Source organism: Sus scrofa, chromosome 13 (genome assembly GCF_000003025.6).
Source record: "Sus scrofa isolate TJ Tabasco breed Duroc chromosome 13, Sscrofa11.1, whole genome shotgun sequence".
Lineage (NCBI taxonomy): Eukaryota > Metazoa > Chordata > Mammalia > Artiodactyla > Suidae > Sus > Sus scrofa.
Window position 1 is genome coordinate 140,726,517 of NC_010455.5, and position 16,902 is coordinate 140,743,418.

The window sequence follows — 16,902 nt, forward strand, 5'->3', positions numbered from 1 at the left end:
AACTGGACATCAAGCTCAGGTTCCTTTTAGAATACCACAGCAGCTTATATGTACTTCCCCACAACAGCCTCTCAGCTTCCTATCCTGTTTTCTTTTCATTTCAGCTTCTTGCTTATTTCTTACAATACCCTTTCCAGGATGCTCCCCTCAGTTCTGCAATTACCTAGCATTTCCCTGATTATCTTCAAAGACTTCTGCTTAGTTAGCTGATACTTCCTAATGAAGCCACGAACTCAGTCTCCTACACAAGCCTTCTGTGGCCATCTTGTCCAATTCAAGCAGTTCTGCCTCTGAATGCTGGAACAGTGCTATTTCCAGCACATCACTGTCCACCCTGGGTTTATTTTCATGTGCCATGTCTTATGTTCTTCACCAAATCGTTGGCTTATTGAGAAGACCAAGCAAGCTCAACAAGCCTTTGTTTACCCCACATATAGATGAATGAGTGCCTTGATCGATAATGTTTGGTTGGTTGGTGACAGCTGGTAGTTAACATTTACCTGCTATTTCATGTGGTAAAAACTGTCAGATTTGTCCTAAATTCTCTCACAATTTAGACCTGCCTTTATGTTGTTTAGTCATCAAGATTAACATCTACAATGTTACCTCAACCTGGGAATAACTTCGCAGTAAAAAAAATATAAAATTTTTAAATGTTTTCTGCAGGTCCCGCCTGAGACTGACCTCTTCTTGGAGCTTCCTGAGATGGCCAGGGTTATCTCACCTTGCCCTTCATGTATCTGTTTGCAAGGAGCCTCTCATTCCAGCGGCTTTGCAGAAAGTGACTGGAGGAGTATGGTGGGGACAGAAGTTAGCTCTAGTGATGCTGACCAAGGATTTGTAAACACAGGCTTTTTTTTTTTTTTTTTTTTTTCCTTAACCCAGTGAGCCACAATAGGAACTATGGAAACACAGAATTCTGTAGGCCTGGAGGAAACATTAGTGAATACTAGTCCTTTTTTTTTTCCTTTTTTACGGCCACACCTGTAGTGTATGTAAGCTCTCAGGCTAGGGGTAGAATTGGAGCTGCAGTTGCCACCACAGCCACAGCCAAAGCAACACTAGATCAGGGCCGGTATCTGCAACCTACGGCAGAGCTTGTAACAACACTGGATCCTTAACACACTGAGCAAGGCCAGGGATCAAATCCGCCTTCTCATTGACACTATGTGGGGTTCTTAACCCCTTGAGCCACAATGGGAACTCCACGAATACTAGTCTTACCAATGACAGGGTACTGAAGTTCTGGGAGGTGACCTGAATTGTAAAGGCCAAGGCTAGAACCCAGATTTTCCTGGCTCTGGTACTCTTTTCCTTCATCAATCTAGCTCTGTGCTATTAACTGGTATGTGTACACACACACACACAGAGTTAAAGTGCTTCTGGAAACAGTTTAGCCAGTATCAATCTTCTCTACCAGGTTCAGGAGGAAGTAGAGCTATCCAAAACTAATTTCCTCTGATATGTAATGCCAATGACTTATACACTCCAAAGCAATAGCTGGGTTGGAGAGGGTGGTTAGTGTGGGTTAAAGATGCACATTCTGGAGTTCCTGTTGTGGCTCAGTGGGTTAAGAACCCAAATAGTATTCACAAGGATGAGGGTTCAATCCCTGGCCTTGCTCAGTGGGTTAACATTCTATTGGTTCACATTGGACTGATAATTTCCTTAAATAGCTTTACTTTAATTGCATTTATAAAATATTTATGAGGATGTTCTCAGTTAAAATGAGATAGGTTTTACTGTGTGTATGTACTAAAGATTAAGCTGTCTTTAGAAGAAACTGCTTAAGGTAATGAAAAAGAGCTTCCACAAGGCTTCTTTAGATCCCTAAAGTGGCTTTTCCTCCTTGGTATTTTTGGATCATTCTGACATCAGCAGAGAATTGAAAAGAAAGAAGTGGCCAACTACTGTTCTTATGTTACTTAACTCATGACTCCTCTTTCTCTAAGTGAATCTTACTTAAGCTGGGGCAACTAGACATTCTCATTTGAAAATCTAGAGTTGGACAGCAAGAGTTGACCAAGTTTCTCAAATGTGGCTGGATTTAAAATGTTTAATTTTGACAGCTAAAAAGGGACCAGATTATGCTATATAGTCTAAAGAACAGAGGTATATGTTTAAATAGTTCCTCACAGAACAAAGTTACTGAAGAAAATATGGGTAGTAGACTGACAAAAGTGTAAGGTAAGGAAACAACCATAACAACAACAACAACAACAAACAGGAATTGCTGCCTTTAGTTAAGATTCATAATCCTCGGACATGATCAAAAGGAGACCTTAAGAAGTAATTAACCACAAAACAAGAGACAAACCCAAGAGACAGCTTATTTGTACTTTAAACAATAAATTATAGTAAATTATTACTTATTACATTTAATAAATGTATTAGTACTACTTTCAAAATTATTTTACTTCTATTATTTTGATATTTTTGTGATATGAATAAAATTATTTTAAAACCAACCATCTGATAATTTATAATTTCTAGTTTAAAGATTTAACCTGTATGGGGGTATGAATAAAATAAACCGACTAACTGCCAATTTGTTACAATTTATGAATGGGATGATTAAGAAAAACATGCTTTTTGGAGTGTGGCAAGAATATGTAAATCGTGGTGAAAATACATTGGTGCAGATGTTCTCATATCTCTCCCCCCTTTTTTTTCTTTTTAGGACTGCATCTGTAGCATATGCAAGTTCCCAGGCTAGGTGTTGAACTGGAGCTGCAGCTGCTGGCCTATGCCACAGCCACAGCGACACCAGATCCGAGCTATATCTGCAACCTACACAGCAGATCCTTAATCCACTGAGCAAGGCCAGGGATCAAACCCGCATCCTCATGGATACTAGTTGGATTTGTAACCACCAAGCCACAAAGGGAACTCCAGGTTCTCATACAATTTTAACTGCTAATATCTGCAATTAGATAATGTCCTGTGTGCCACAGCATTGTGTTATGCTCTACACATTTACTACCCATTCTGGGGTAGATACTGTTTCATTTGACAGAAAACTCCAGACTTAAAGTAAAATGGCTGTGCTGTAGGTCACATGGATGCAAAGACACAGGGCTAAGACTGCAAGCCAGTGCCCTGCCTCCAGAGCCCCCAGTTCTAGCCAACACTCTAGGCTGCTTCACAAATACTGATCATGTGAAAGACTTTTTTTTCTTTTGGCTGCACCTTCAACATGTGGAAGTTCCCAGGCCAGGGATCAAACCTGTGCGGATGTTGTGGCCTGTACTATAGCTGCGGCAATAACGGATCCCAAACCTGCTGCACCATATGGGAACCTCAAACGCTGCTCATGTGGGCAACAGCATTTTCACTAAGTTTAACCCCCAAACAAAGCACAAGCAGTTTTTACCCCTCAGTACACTTGACTCAGTCATCCCCCCCCACCCCCTCATTTAGTAAAAGTTACAATCTGCAGGGCAACTTCCTTTTCCTTCTCAGGCAGCAAGCTCCTGGAGTGCAGAGACTAAGTATCTATTAATCTGAGTAACTCTTGCATATACAGCAGAGATACTTTGTCAGCAATACTGAGAGAGGAAATAAGGTCTGGCCTAGCCACTTCCTTTTTTAAGTTTTATTTCAAATGGCATGGGAACCATCTTTGATTTTTACTGAAACAAAACCAGGAGTTGCCATTGTGACTCAACAGGTTAAGAGCCCAACATAGCGTCAGCGAGGATACAGGTTCAATCCCTGGCCCCAAGCTGCAGTGTAGGTCGAAGATATGGCTCAGACCTGGCATTGCTGTGGCTGACGCTGTGGCAGCAACTGTAGTTCCGATTTGACACCTAGCCTGGGAACTTCCATATGCTGCAGGTGAGGCCCTAAAAGAAAACAAAACAAAAAAACCAAGCACTACTACACGTCTGGCACTTACTGTTTCCAGGAACCCAGGGCTTCAGAGACCATTTGCCTTACCTAGTTCTTTTCTTTTTTTTTTTTTTTTTTTGGCTTTTTGGCTTTTTGCTATTTCTTTGGGCTGCTCCCGAGGCATATGGAGGTTCCCCGGCTAGGGGTCGAATCGGAGCTGTAGCCGCCAGCCTACGCCAGAGCCACAGCAACGCAGGATCCGAGCCGCGTCTGCAACCTACACCACAGCTCACGGCAACGCCGGATCCCTAACCCACTGAGCAAGGGCAGGGACCGAACCCGCAACCTCATGGTTCCTAGTCGGATTCGTTAACCTCTGCGCCACGACAGGAACTCCTTACCTAGTTCTTTTCTCCCCTCTTCCTAGTGATCCCTACAGTAACCTACAAATGTCAATTTTTAATCTGTAGAATTCAATTTTAATCTCTAGGGAAATTCTAAATTTACTGTTGTAGTATTGAGGGAAAAGAAATTTAAATTGATCAATCAATATAGATACACGTATGTGTTTAAATTTATGGATGAGTAAACTAAGAATAGCCCAATTCTTGCTTGTTTTTTTTAAAAGATAAGTCACTGCCACTACAGATGCCAGTGCTTACATTTGTCAGCAGCCCAACCAACCACCATTCAATGGACATGGTAACACATAGCTCCCTTCAACTCTCCAGTGAGTCCAGAGCATTTTCAATCCTAGTCTTGTTTATTTGTTGATGAAGGGTTTCTAGGAAGATTCAGCAGTGTTTCAATTTTCATAGCATCATCCTTGGATTGATTTTTCTGTAAACTGCTTTCAATTTCTTCAGGGAGGAGCTCAGTAAATTGTAGTCTGGCTTTCCTGTAATCAAAGAATAAGAATATATCAAATATTGTTCCTTTTTTTTGGTTCTTAGACTTTTTTTATTTTTTATTATTATTATTATTTTTTTTGGTCTTTTTGCTATTTCTTTGGGCCGCTCCTGCGGTATATGGAGGTTCCCAGGCTAGGGGTCGAATCAAAGCTGTAGCCACTGGCCTAGCCAGAGCCACAGCAACGCGGTATCCAAGCCGAGTCTGCAACCTACACCACAGCTCACGGCAACGCCGGATCGTTAACCCACTGAGCAAGGGCAGGGAGCGAACCCGCAACCTCATGGTTCCTAGTCAGATTCGTTAACCACTGTGCCACGACGGGAACTCCTCTTAGACTTTTTTTAAAAGATAGTATTGTGTCTTACTCTCCCTTACAACTCCTGAGCAAACACTGACCCTTGCATTTCAAATACAATGACTTTCTTCTCTCTCCTAACCTGTTCCACTTATAAGCCGAGTAGAATTCTCTCATTACCAAAACGGACATTGCTGGAGCAGAAGCTCTGATTCTTAAGATACGCCAGAATTTTTGCAGGGGTGGCACGCAGTTGCTGAAAACCCTGGGCTAAGATGTGAGCTTTGAAACTAGACTGTCCTCTTGCCCTCTGGACCCAGGAAGGATGTAAAACCCCCATCACTCTGTTAAACTCTGTTGACAGACCTTGTAGGACAGGGACGAAGGTTATATAACACTGGTAACCTCAGTACAGAAAAGTCAGATAAGACAACACTGAGATGTATATTTTCTAGGAGTTAAAATATAATTTCCAAGTAACAGATGAGTTCTTTTCCAAATCAAGTATGTGTCCTCCTTTAAGTGATTGTCAGGGTCACCTCTGACTTTCTCACACCTCTTTATAACCAGATTTTACCAATTCTTCTTGCACACTTCTATAGCCAGTGTGCTATTTTCTCCTAAGGCAATTTTTTAGATTCTCACTTTGATTTTTCTATACCGTAGTTATTTTCAAGCAAAGAAGCAGACATATAAAAGGTTATTAACTCTCCTCAGAAATACAATATATATGGGGTTCTGTCCACAGTGCCAGGAGCAACCAGCTTCTGGATGCTCCCCTGCCAGCTGCTGTGGGATGGGCTGTGTGCTTGGTACCTGGCTCCCACCCCCTGAAGCACCCTTGGGGGTTGGAGACAGAAGAGCTGGAGGGCGAGGAGGCTGCGGCCGCTGGGAGGATGGGGGCTAACCAATTAGTCGTGCTCAACGTGTAGACTCGTACTGGATGAATGAACACACCTCATCCATCGGAATTGGAGTTTTTCATTCAGAAATTGAAATATGTGGCAGAGAATTTGCTTATTCCCCTTTTCTGGAATATTTGAAATTCCCCCCAGGACATGCTTCTGAACTAGGAGAAGCATTTAAATTTAAATAAGCTGTTGTTTGGGGGAGCAATAACTTCCTAGAAGATGATATAGAAAAAATTGTAGAAGAATTGGGAAAAGAATACAAAGGCAATGACTATCATTTGATGCATAAAAATGCAATCATTTTTCTTCGGCTTTATCAGTGATTCTTTGTGGGAAAGAGATTCCTCGCTGGATCAATCCACTCGCCTACTTCAGCTCCTGCATACCCTTTCTCCAGAGATGCCTCCCAAAGGAGTGGCTCACTCCCGCAGTCCTGCAGTCTAGAGTCAGCAAGGAGCTCCAGGGAGAACTGGAGGAGGTAGAGGATACAGCAGCCTCCACCTCCATGGGTAGCACTGCAGCAGGCTCCAGGCCCGGGCACCACATCAAACTCTAAATGTCTCCAAAGTCACATGTTCAGAACTGTCCCTGGCAGTTGAATATCATTAGAGAAAAAGTCAGTGAATAAATGCCCTTTGGATATTTTATATGCAAAGATGGCTTTCCCCCAAATCCCAGTTTTTCAGCTCAGGATTATACTTGAAAAAAAAAAATCACTTGGTGCAGAATTCTGTATGAAGCTGCCCTCTGCTTTTTTTATCTACTTGTAAACCTGGATTTCCTTCTGTTTTATGTAAGCTCTGCTAATTTACGTTTACAGTATTTTGTATCACTGTTTACAAATCTTGCATGGACTTCCTGCCACCATGAAAGAAGAAAATCTTCATGTCTTCAAAAATGAGGTAGGTAGAGTTCCCGTTGTTGCGCAGTGGTTAACGAATCTGACTAGGAACCAAGAGGTTGCGGGTTTGATTCTTGGCCTTGCTCAGTGGGTTAAGGATCTGGCGTTGCATGAGTTGTGGTGTAGGTCGCAGACGGCTCGCATCCTGCGTTGCTGTGGCTCTGGCATAGGCTGGCAGCTGTAGCTCCGATTCGACCCCTAGCCTGGGAACCTCCATATGCCGCTGAAGCGGCCCAAGAAATGGCAAAAAGACCAAAAAAAAAAAAAAAAAGAAAAAAAAAAAAAGAGGTAGGTCATTTTTGTATATACTTCTTACAACTGCCTGAGATATGGCATAAATGATAGGCACACAAAGAGATACTCACACAGTTATAGTCACCATCACCTGCTTAATGGTTGTCTTTAGGTTTGTGTTTGTTAATATTTTGGCACCAGGATGCACAGAAGTGAAGGAGCACACACAACCCTGAGCCCTGAGGGCTTGGGACTGTGATCCCAGTGAGAGGGGCCCCACCCCAGGCTGAGTTCCTCTTCCGCCCAACTCCACTCTGGACAGCACATCTCCCGAGGTTCCCACCCAGCTGTTGATTTCACCCCAAATATCCATTCACCCACGCGAGGTGGCACACTGGTGTCAATCTGGCTTTAATGCCTCTAATTCTGTAAGTAGATGTATTTTGTTAAAGGTATTCTCGCTAGTAACAGATAATGTTTCTGCACATGGGTTGGGGGGGGCTTCATTTTCGTCTTAATACCTATTGATCTCTCCACACAGGATTTTCTTCATGGCATAGGATGATCCTAAGTGGTAGCCTTCTGAGTAAGCAGGATGTGTTGACATTCAACTGCTTTTAACTACCCAGGTTACCTTTTCTACTGCACCTTGAAAACTAGAGTCTTTAAGGAACATGCTCCAGAAAGTCAATACTTTGATACTGTAAACATTTTATGCACCATATCAGAAAGAGTATGTTGGAACTGGTTAGTTTCTTACAGTAGTTTCACCTCCTAATTAATAGAAAGCCTCGTCTCATTGACCTCTTGTTGGAAAAATCACACATACATGTCTTACAGTTCATCTTTTTCTGTTCTCTCAAATGTCTGTCTCTTACATAACCAACTCTAAGAATGAAACTGTCACCACAGATGAGTCCTCACAGATAGTAGGAAACCTGTCTGCTCAACTCTACTCCCAGTTTGAACTTTGGATGTAAGAGCCAAGTCATCACACGTCAAATTCAATGTTTCTACCTTAAGAATCAATGCCCTACATAGAATTTTAGACGCAGTGTATAAATTACCCAAAGCAGTGACTTTAGCTTTACAGATGTTATTGGTTTTAAAGTCGTCTACTTTTATTTAAACTTCTACGTTGGGTTGTTTGCTGCTGCTCTTTGTAAGGATCCATATCTTACAGTAAACTACATTTTTTAACTTTCCCATAAGCTGATTTTGATTGATTTTTATCAAATTAAGCACACCCTGTTTGTAGGGAAAATGAACTTTGGGTTTGACCTGAGGAAAATGAAGCCACTCAAAAAAAAAAAAAAAAAAAAAAAAAGAAAAAGAAATACAATATAGGAGTTCCCATCATGGCTCAGCGGAAACGAATCCGACTAGGAACCATGAGGTTGCAGCTTTGATCCTTGGCCTCGTTCAGTGGGTTAAGGATCTGGTGTTGCTGTGGCTGTGGTGTAGGCTGTCAGCTACAGCTCCAATTCGACCCCTAGCCTTGGAAACGCCACATGCCACGAGTGTGGCCCTAAAAAGCAAAACCAAACAAACAAACTATATATATATATATCTCCTATATACTTTTGACACTATTTCATTATATATATATACATATATAAAAATAACCTATATACTTTTGACACTATTTCATTCTGCCAAAATATTTTCTTTTCTATATTTCCTGTTATTGTTTTTACCCATTCTTGAGGTTTTCCATCACTAAATAACTGACCAGTTTCTCTATTTTTTCTCCTGGTTTCCTTTATGTGTGGAATACAATTATTATTTGTTCATATATTTCCAAATGTTAATTCTTCTATAACTTCTTAATATTAGAGTCAAATAATGAGTTTACTTCCCTTACCTTTCCATCTCCTTTCTCAAAGCCTCCTTTTGAAAAAAAGAAGTCTCTTATGACACCTAAAGAACTAGAAATAAGCTAATGCTTTTATGCTTTTAATTCTCCATAATACCAAGTTTTATGTTGGCATTCAGAATTTTAAGTGTTTTATCCTGGAACCTAGGGAGCGGCATATCTCATTCATTCTCTTACTACTGAGAAGAGGAAGGAAGGAAACAAACATATATCAAACACTGTGGTGTGATTCTGCCCTTAGAACAGCTGAGAATACTGAGGGCTTGAAGTTAAGGAGAACATCTATGGTCATAGATTTCATTAGTAGTCTAGCTGGGATTTAAGCTTTGTTTTCAAGGTTTCATTGGCTCCAAAACCAATGCTTTTTCTCCTATAGCATCTAAGTCCTTGGACAGCAGATCTACAGATATTAAGAATTTCCAAGGAGTTCCCATCATGACTTAGTGGTAACAAACCCGACTAGGATCCATGAGGATGCGGGTCTGATCTGCGGCCTGGCTTAGTGGGTTAAGAATCCGGTGTTGCCATGAGCTGTGGTGTAGGTCGCAGATGCGGCTTGGATGCTGTGTTGCTGTTGCTGTGGCACAGGCCTGCAGCTCTAGCTCCGATTCAACCACTGGCCTGGGAACTTCCATATGCTGCAAGTGTGGCCCTAAAAAGCAAAACAAATCAAAACAAACAAAAACAATTTCCATGTATGTGCATGTGTGTATGTGTTTAGCGCAAATGGAAGTTTCAAGTAAAGACATGAGAAAAAGAAGACTATTTACCTACTCAACTGCCAAAGCAGCAGCAGCAGCAGCAGATGTCATCTTAGTGGCCAAGAAGCAGAACCACTGAGAATCATTTGTGCCAAAGTGCTAGATGGCAGCCTATTATGATTATAAAGAATGTGCATGAGGTCTGCTCTTACTGGACCCCAGGGAGTAACTAGAGGAACAGGTGACAGTTTGCATCCCTCTCAGTGGCATCCAGTCCATGAAAAGCCACTATACCTACCTAATGCCTATGTATCCACAGCAAGAAGTAGAATCTTTGAATGTGGAGGTCTAACATGCATATGTTCATAGACATATGCGTAAATGATGATATCATCTTTTTAAAAAAGTCAAATAGGGAGTTCCCATCACGGCAAAGTAGAAACGAATCTGACTAGGAAACATGAGGTTGTGGCTTCGATCCCTGGCCTCGCTCAGTGGGTTAAGGATTCCGTGTTGCCGTAAGCTGGAGTGTAGGTTGCAGATGTGGCTCAGATCTGATGTTGCTGAGGCTGTGGTGTAGGCTGGCAGCTACAGCTCTGATTAGATCCCTAGCCTGGGAACCTCCATAGGCCATGGGTGCGGCCCTAAAAAGACAAACAAAAAAAAAAAAAGTCAAATAAAGCTCACTCATTGCTGTGCATTTCCTTTAGGTAATTTCCTATGCAGTCAAAAACACAGGAAAAGAAAAAAAAAAGTGACCTAATGAAATTTACAACATCTATCTTAAAAAAAACAAACGTATCTAACGTAGAATAGCAGAAATGAATCCAACTAGTATCCATGAGGATGTAAGTTCAATCCCTGGCCTCACTCAGTGGGTTAAGGATCTGGCATTGCCATGAGCTGTGGTGTAGGTTGCAGTTGTGGCTCAGATCTCGAGTTGCCGTGGCTATGGTGTAGGCCGGCAGCTAAAGCTCTGATTCTACCCCTAGACTGGGAACTTCGATATGCCCCAGGTGCGGCCCTTAAAAGAAAAAATAATGTATCTAAGGAAAGATTCTCAATTAGTATCTCTCATTTTTCCACTCCCCTAATTAAAAAGATGAAAGGATCAAGTAGGGTACAAGGTGAAAGACTCAGTAAAAAGAAACTCTTCTCTGAATTTTGCAGCAATTTTAGAGTACTTAGTTTCTGAGAACACCACTGCCCAAGGATAGGAAAGCCAGACCCCGGGTCTCAATGTGCTCCTTACCGCTCTTCCAATTTCAGCTCCTGGAGTGCTTTTCGATCCTTCGCTTTTCTTTCCTGAACCGTCTCACCACAGTACTTCTGAATTGCCATCAACAGGCTTCCTATAGGAGTGCTGAGGGGGAGGTGGAGGAGGTGCAAGGAAAAAGAGCCTTTAGACCATGAAACATGTGAATGTCCCTGCTAAGGAACGAGCGACACCAATGGAACCACTTGTTCACTGACACGTACAGGAACACTGGACAATTAAAGTGTCCTTGTCAAATAAAAAAAATATGAAAAGCAATCATTGCAAGTTCCTAAAATTATCTGGTATAAAAACAACAGGTCTATAAATTGGCTGGTTTTTACTATGAATGATAAACTGGGAAAAAATATATTTATGATAAGTTCTAGAAAGTAGTTTTGTAATGAAGGTTTCTCAGAAATGAAATTAATACCAGGAAAAGTACCAGACCCCCTTAAGGGGCAAGAAAGGTGGAGGGCATTTATGGGTTGGGGGAAGGATGCTACTGGCTTTTGGGGGTGGAGCTGCCAAACGTCCTAAAATTCAAGTGTCTGGCACAAACATCTCACCTAAAATACCAATAGTTACCCCTTGAGAAACTGATTCAGATAACAATTATTACAATAATGAAGATGGTTTGATTAACATCTTCAAAGAAAATGAATTTTTGACTCTTACATAATGTAAATTCCCTCTGATCACAATTTAAATTGTAAGCACATTTTAAAAATTATTTTTGCTAGGTGGAAATGTTCATCGATGATGAATGGATAATGAAAATGTGCAGCCCTAAAAAGGGAGATCCTGTCACACTACAACAGGGATAAACCTCAAGGGCATTATGCTAAGCAAAATAGGTCAGTTACAAAAGGACCAATATTATAATGATTCCACTCGTATGAAGTACCTCACTAGTCAAAATCACAGAAACAGAAAATAGAAATGTGGTTGCCAAAGGCTGAAGGGTGGGAGAAGGGAGAATTAGTATCTAGTAGGTACAGAGTTTCAGTCTTGCAAGATGAAAAAGTTCTAGAGATCTGTCACACAACGTGACTATAGTTAACACTACTGAACAATACACGGAAAAGTGGTTAAGATGGTAATTTTTATGTTACATGTTTATTTTTTTAACCACAATAAAAAATATTTTTGTGGCTAATTTCAACATTTTTTCCGTTCAAACCAAGCTGGTAATATTAACAATACAACAAAAATAACCTTATCAATATATTATAACATGCTGAATTTTAAAACAATTTTTTAATTTAAAAAGGGATACATAAAATTACAGTGTTTCCTCCTGAAAAGGAGGTAGAAAAGGGGAGGGTAAAGGAGAACTCTTCTATCAGGTGAATGCCAACTAATAATAAAAACAGAAGAAATGACAGAACTAGCAAATCAATGTTTTGCAACCACCTTTATAATAACTGATTACAGCAGGGATCATCAATGGGCCATTAAAAACCACAAGAAGAAAGATAGCTTGAGAGTGGGCTATTCAAAGAGTCTCACCCCGCAGAAGACTTATTACCACAAAGGAAAAAAGATACCTTTGCAATGGAGAAATTTAGCAGATACCAAATGTGGTAGGCAGAATTCTAAAATGGCTCCCCCAAATTTCTTGCCCTAATTTCTCAACTATGAATAAGATGAGATATTATGCCCGTTAAGGATAGTGATCCCTTGAATGTGAGCCAATCAAAAAGATGATCTGGGTGAACCATTTAAAAGCAGAATTTTCTCCAATTGGTGGCAGAATGGACATCAGAGAGATTCAAAGTATGAGAAGGGTTCAGGATGCTGGTTGCTGGAGCGGGCACTGTGAGAGGGGATGTGGATGCCTCTGGAAACAGAGTGGTGCCTGGCTAATAGGCAGCCAGGAGAAGGGGACTTCAGACTTACAGCCACAAGGGTTCTGTCAACAACCTGAATTTTATGGAAACAAATTCTTCCCACAGAGTCTCTAGGTAAGAACCTGCCTAGTCAAAACCTTGATTTTGGCCTTGTAAAATAATAAGCAGAGAACCCATTTAAGCCTGCCCAGAGTTCTGACCCAAAGAAAAGTGATAAATGGGTAGTGTTTCAAGCTTCTGAGTGTGTGGTAATTTGCTACACAAAAGAAAACTAATACACCAAGTTAACATCACTTACAATGAGCAGCAAAATGTCTCTTGATGCAATATAGTAAAAAGGACACAAACTCACCTTACTGTATTCCTGATGAAAACATTAAAACTAAAACTAATCATGAGGAAATAATCAAACAAAACTGAGAAACATTCTGGGGTGGGGGAAAGGCAGTAGAACTGTTCTAGCTTAAAGGAATCTAAAAGAGACATGACAATGAAATGCAATAATAGATCCCAGATTTTATCTTTTAAATTTATTACAGTTGATTTACAATGTTCTGTCAATTTCTGCTGTACAGCAAAGTGACCCATATATTAAAATAATTATACATGGTATTATTATAATAACTGAGGGGTTTTGAATATGAACCTTATGGACCCTATCTTAGATAGTACTGAAGCAATGCTATGTTATTTATTGTGATAACTATACTGTGATATCAGTGGAGAATGTATTCATCCTGGGAGATACAAGCTGATGTGCTTAAGGCTGAAGAGTTACAAGGTCTTAAATGGTTCAAATGGTTTATCCAAAAAGAAAAAAAAGAGAAAGAAAAAGAAATATGCCACATCCCACACATATATAGAGAGACAGAAAACAAATATAGAAAAATGTAAACAATTGGTGAATCTAAGTGAAGGGTATATAGGTGTTCAATGTGTTAATGTATTAATTCATTCAACTTTTCTATAGGTTTGAAATTTTTCAAAGTTGAAAAATTCTTAAAATTTATCAACTAAACAAAACCTAACCTTCAATTTTTTATAGAATGTGCTCATTAATTGTTTCTTATTCCTTTTTCTTGCTCCTTATAAGTTCCTTTGTTCAAACCTCAAATAGTTTCAGGTGTTTGTGATATTTATTGTTATTTAAACAGTTTTTACCTGATGAAAACTAGAAGTAAAATCAACAATTGCGGTAGAATCAGAATTGGGCAGTCAAAGCTACTGCCAATACAAGACTAGAGACCTTTAATAGGCTCTAAGGATTAAATCTGTTACTTAGAAATGGTTGATTTTGGAGTTCCCATCGTGGCGCAGTGGTTAACGAATCCAACTAGGAACCATGAGGTTACGGGTTCGGTCCCTGCCCTTGCTCAGTGGGTTAACGATCCGGTGTTGCCGTGAGCTATGGTGTAGGTTGCAGATGCGGCTCGGATCCCGCGTTGCTGTGGCTCTGGCATAGGCCGGTGGCTATAGCTCCGATTCAACCCCTAGCCTGGGAAGCTCCATATGCCTCGGGAGCGGCCCAAGAAATAGCAACAACAACAACAAAAGACAAAAAGACAAAAAAAAAAAAAAAAAAAGGTTGATTTTTAACAGTCAAGGCATTAATGAAAGTTTTGTTAATTTAGAATCAAACCACATTAACACTTACCCTAGCAAGGCTCCAATTAGGCCACCAGCTACCAGGCCATGTAGGCCTAAGTTTATTCTAAAAAGACTTCCTGTGACAGCTATTTTAAAAGAAACAAACAAAAGGCAAGTTAAATCTTTAAATACCAGAGTTCCATTTACAAATGTTCCTCCTATACAAAGGACATAAATCTCTAAGTAAGCTTTCTAAACCCAACATTAATATACCACTACAACCTAGATTTCCTGAATCTAAAATGCCAATATAACTAGCTTCTCATCCACTCTGAAATCAGAGGAAAAAACTTTCCTTTTAAAAACAGAATTGTTCTGGAGTTCCCGTCCTGGCTCAGTGGTTAACGAATCCGACTAGGAACCATGAGGTTGCGGGTTCAATCCCTGTTCTTGCTCAGTGGTTAAGGTTCCGGCATTGCCATTAGCTGTGGTGTAGGTTGGAGATGCGGCTCGGATCCCACATTGCTGTAGCTGTGGCGTAGGCTGGCTAGCCTGGGAACCTCCATATGCCGCAGCAGTGGCCCAAGAAATGGCAAAAAAATAAATAAATAAAATTTAAAAAAAGAAAAACAGAATTGTTCTATCTGTTCTATGGACTCAACCTCTTCTCATTATGCTTCATTTTTGCCAACCTTGTCTTAAAAATATGCTATTTCTTGACTTCTATCTCTTTCATTTCTTCCTACTTTAAGGAAAGCTCTTCCCAAATAACAAAAAACCTTCACTAGCCCCTGCAGTTTATCCCTTCCCTCAGCCTCACCCTATCTGTGCTGCTAAACACAAGCAGACCTGCAGGTGGGCAGTTGGGCTACAACGCCATCTGTTGGCCAGAGCATGGGTCTGCTTTCCTTCCCACTAAGATTGCACATCCAAGAGGTCCATTCATTTCCTCTTTAACTATGCACAACACAACTAATACTACTTCAGGTGGTAACATTTTTAAAAATTAATATTTGAGGTTAATCTTTCTTTCTTCCTTTTTTGGTATTTTTAGGGCTGCACCCACACATATGGAGGTTCCCAGGCTAGGGGTGGAATCAGAGCTGTAGCCTCTGGCCTACACCACAGCCACAGCAATGCAGGATCTGAGCCACATCTGCACCCTACACCACAGCTCGTGGCAACGCCAGATCTGGATCCTTAACCCACTGAGCAAGGCCAGGGACCTGTGTCCTCATGGTTACTAGTCAGATTTGTCTCCACTGAGCCACCATGGGAACTCCGAGATCTTTTCTTCTTTTAATTTGACTGTACCTCATAAATCTTAATATGATGTGCTTTCATTTTCATTCAGCTCAAAATATTTTAAATCTACCTTGTGATTCCTCTTTGGTCTATGGGTTACTTATGAATATGTTGCTTAATTTCCAAGTATTTGTGAATTTACCCTCAGTTTTTTTCTAGTTTAATTCCATTAAGAATATACTTTGCGTGACATCAATCCTCTTAAATTTATGAAGGCTCATTTTACAGCCTTGCATATGGTCTCCCTTAGGGAATGTCCCCTGTGCACTCGAAAAGAACGAGAATTCCACTTTTGCTGGGTGGAATGTTCTAGAGATGTTATTACATCACATAGGTTGATAATGTTTTTCACATCTTCCATATCCTTGTTGATTTTCCCTCTAGTTGTTCTATCCATTATTCAAAGTAGAGCATTAAAGTCTCCAATTATTATAATTGAGTTGTCTATTCTCTTTTAACATTATAAAATACCCTTCTTTATCTCTAGTACTTCTGTATTTAGAGTCTATTTTGTCTGGTACTAGTATAGTCACTCAAGCTCCTTTTCCTACAGTTTGCATAGTATTTCTTTTTCCATCTTTTTTATTTTCAACTTACTTGCTTTTGGTTTATGTTTTTTTTGTTTGTTTGTTTTTGGCTGCACCCATGGCAGGCAAAATCTGCACCACAGCAGTGACCTAAGCCACAACAGTGACAGTGCCAGATCCTTAACCCACTACACCACCAAGGAACTCCTCAACTTATTCCTTTAAACCTAAAAAATGTCTTTTGTAGACAGCATCCAGTTGGCTCTTTCTTTAAAATACAGTTGGACAGTCACTACTGATTAGAATGCTAAATCTATTCATATTTTAATGTTATTATTGATAGCTTTAGATATGCTATTATGCTATTCATTTTCTACATATCTTACCTAATTCCTTTTTGACATGGTTACTTGTTACTACTTTTAAAAGTCACTTTCTTGGAGTTCCCTTGTAGCTCAGCAGTTTAAGAACCTGGCATTGTCACTGCTGTGGCTCTAGTTACAGCTGTTGGGCAGCTTTGATCCTTGGCCTGGGAATTTTTTCATGAGGGCGCAGACAAAAAAAAAAAAAAAAACAACAACATAGTCTACTTCAGATTAGTACTAATTTAATTCCAGTAAAATGTAGGAACACTATTCCCATCTTTCTGCTATTATTGTCATTTACATTATGTATATATTTTAAAAACAGTATGTTATTTTACACAACTATATA

General features: G+C 40.2%; 2 protein-coding genes and 1 pseudogene across 3 annotated transcripts in view; 2 read left to right on the forward strand and 1 right to left on the reverse strand.

Moving 5' to 3' along the window:
* CD80 (CD80 molecule) overlaps window positions 1–4,025 on the forward strand; it is a 37,230-nt gene extending 33,205 nt beyond the window's left edge. For both annotated transcript variants that reach the window (XM_021068534.1, XM_021068533.1), the window contains exon 7: window positions 667–4,025. The gene's annotated coding sequence lies outside the window, so the exon portion shown is untranslated. The remainder of the gene's footprint in view (window positions 1–666) is intronic.
* Window positions 2,043–16,902, reverse strand: part of TIMMDC1 (translocase of inner mitochondrial membrane domain containing 1) — a 30,140-nt gene continuing 15,280 nt past the window's right edge. Inside the window, exons 6-8 of the mRNA XM_021070323.1 lie at window positions 14,424–14,502; window positions 10,914–11,024; window positions 2,043–4,729 (exon numbers count right to left, since the gene is read on the reverse strand). Coding sequence (XP_020925982.1) covers window positions 4,585–4,729; window positions 10,914–11,024; window positions 14,424–14,502 — 335 coding nt within the window. The 3' untranslated portion in view covers window positions 2,043–4,584. The remainder of the gene's footprint in view (window positions 4,730–10,913; window positions 11,025–14,423; window positions 14,503–16,902) is intronic.
* LOC100525430 lies at window positions 5,935–6,961 on the forward strand (annotated as a pseudogene).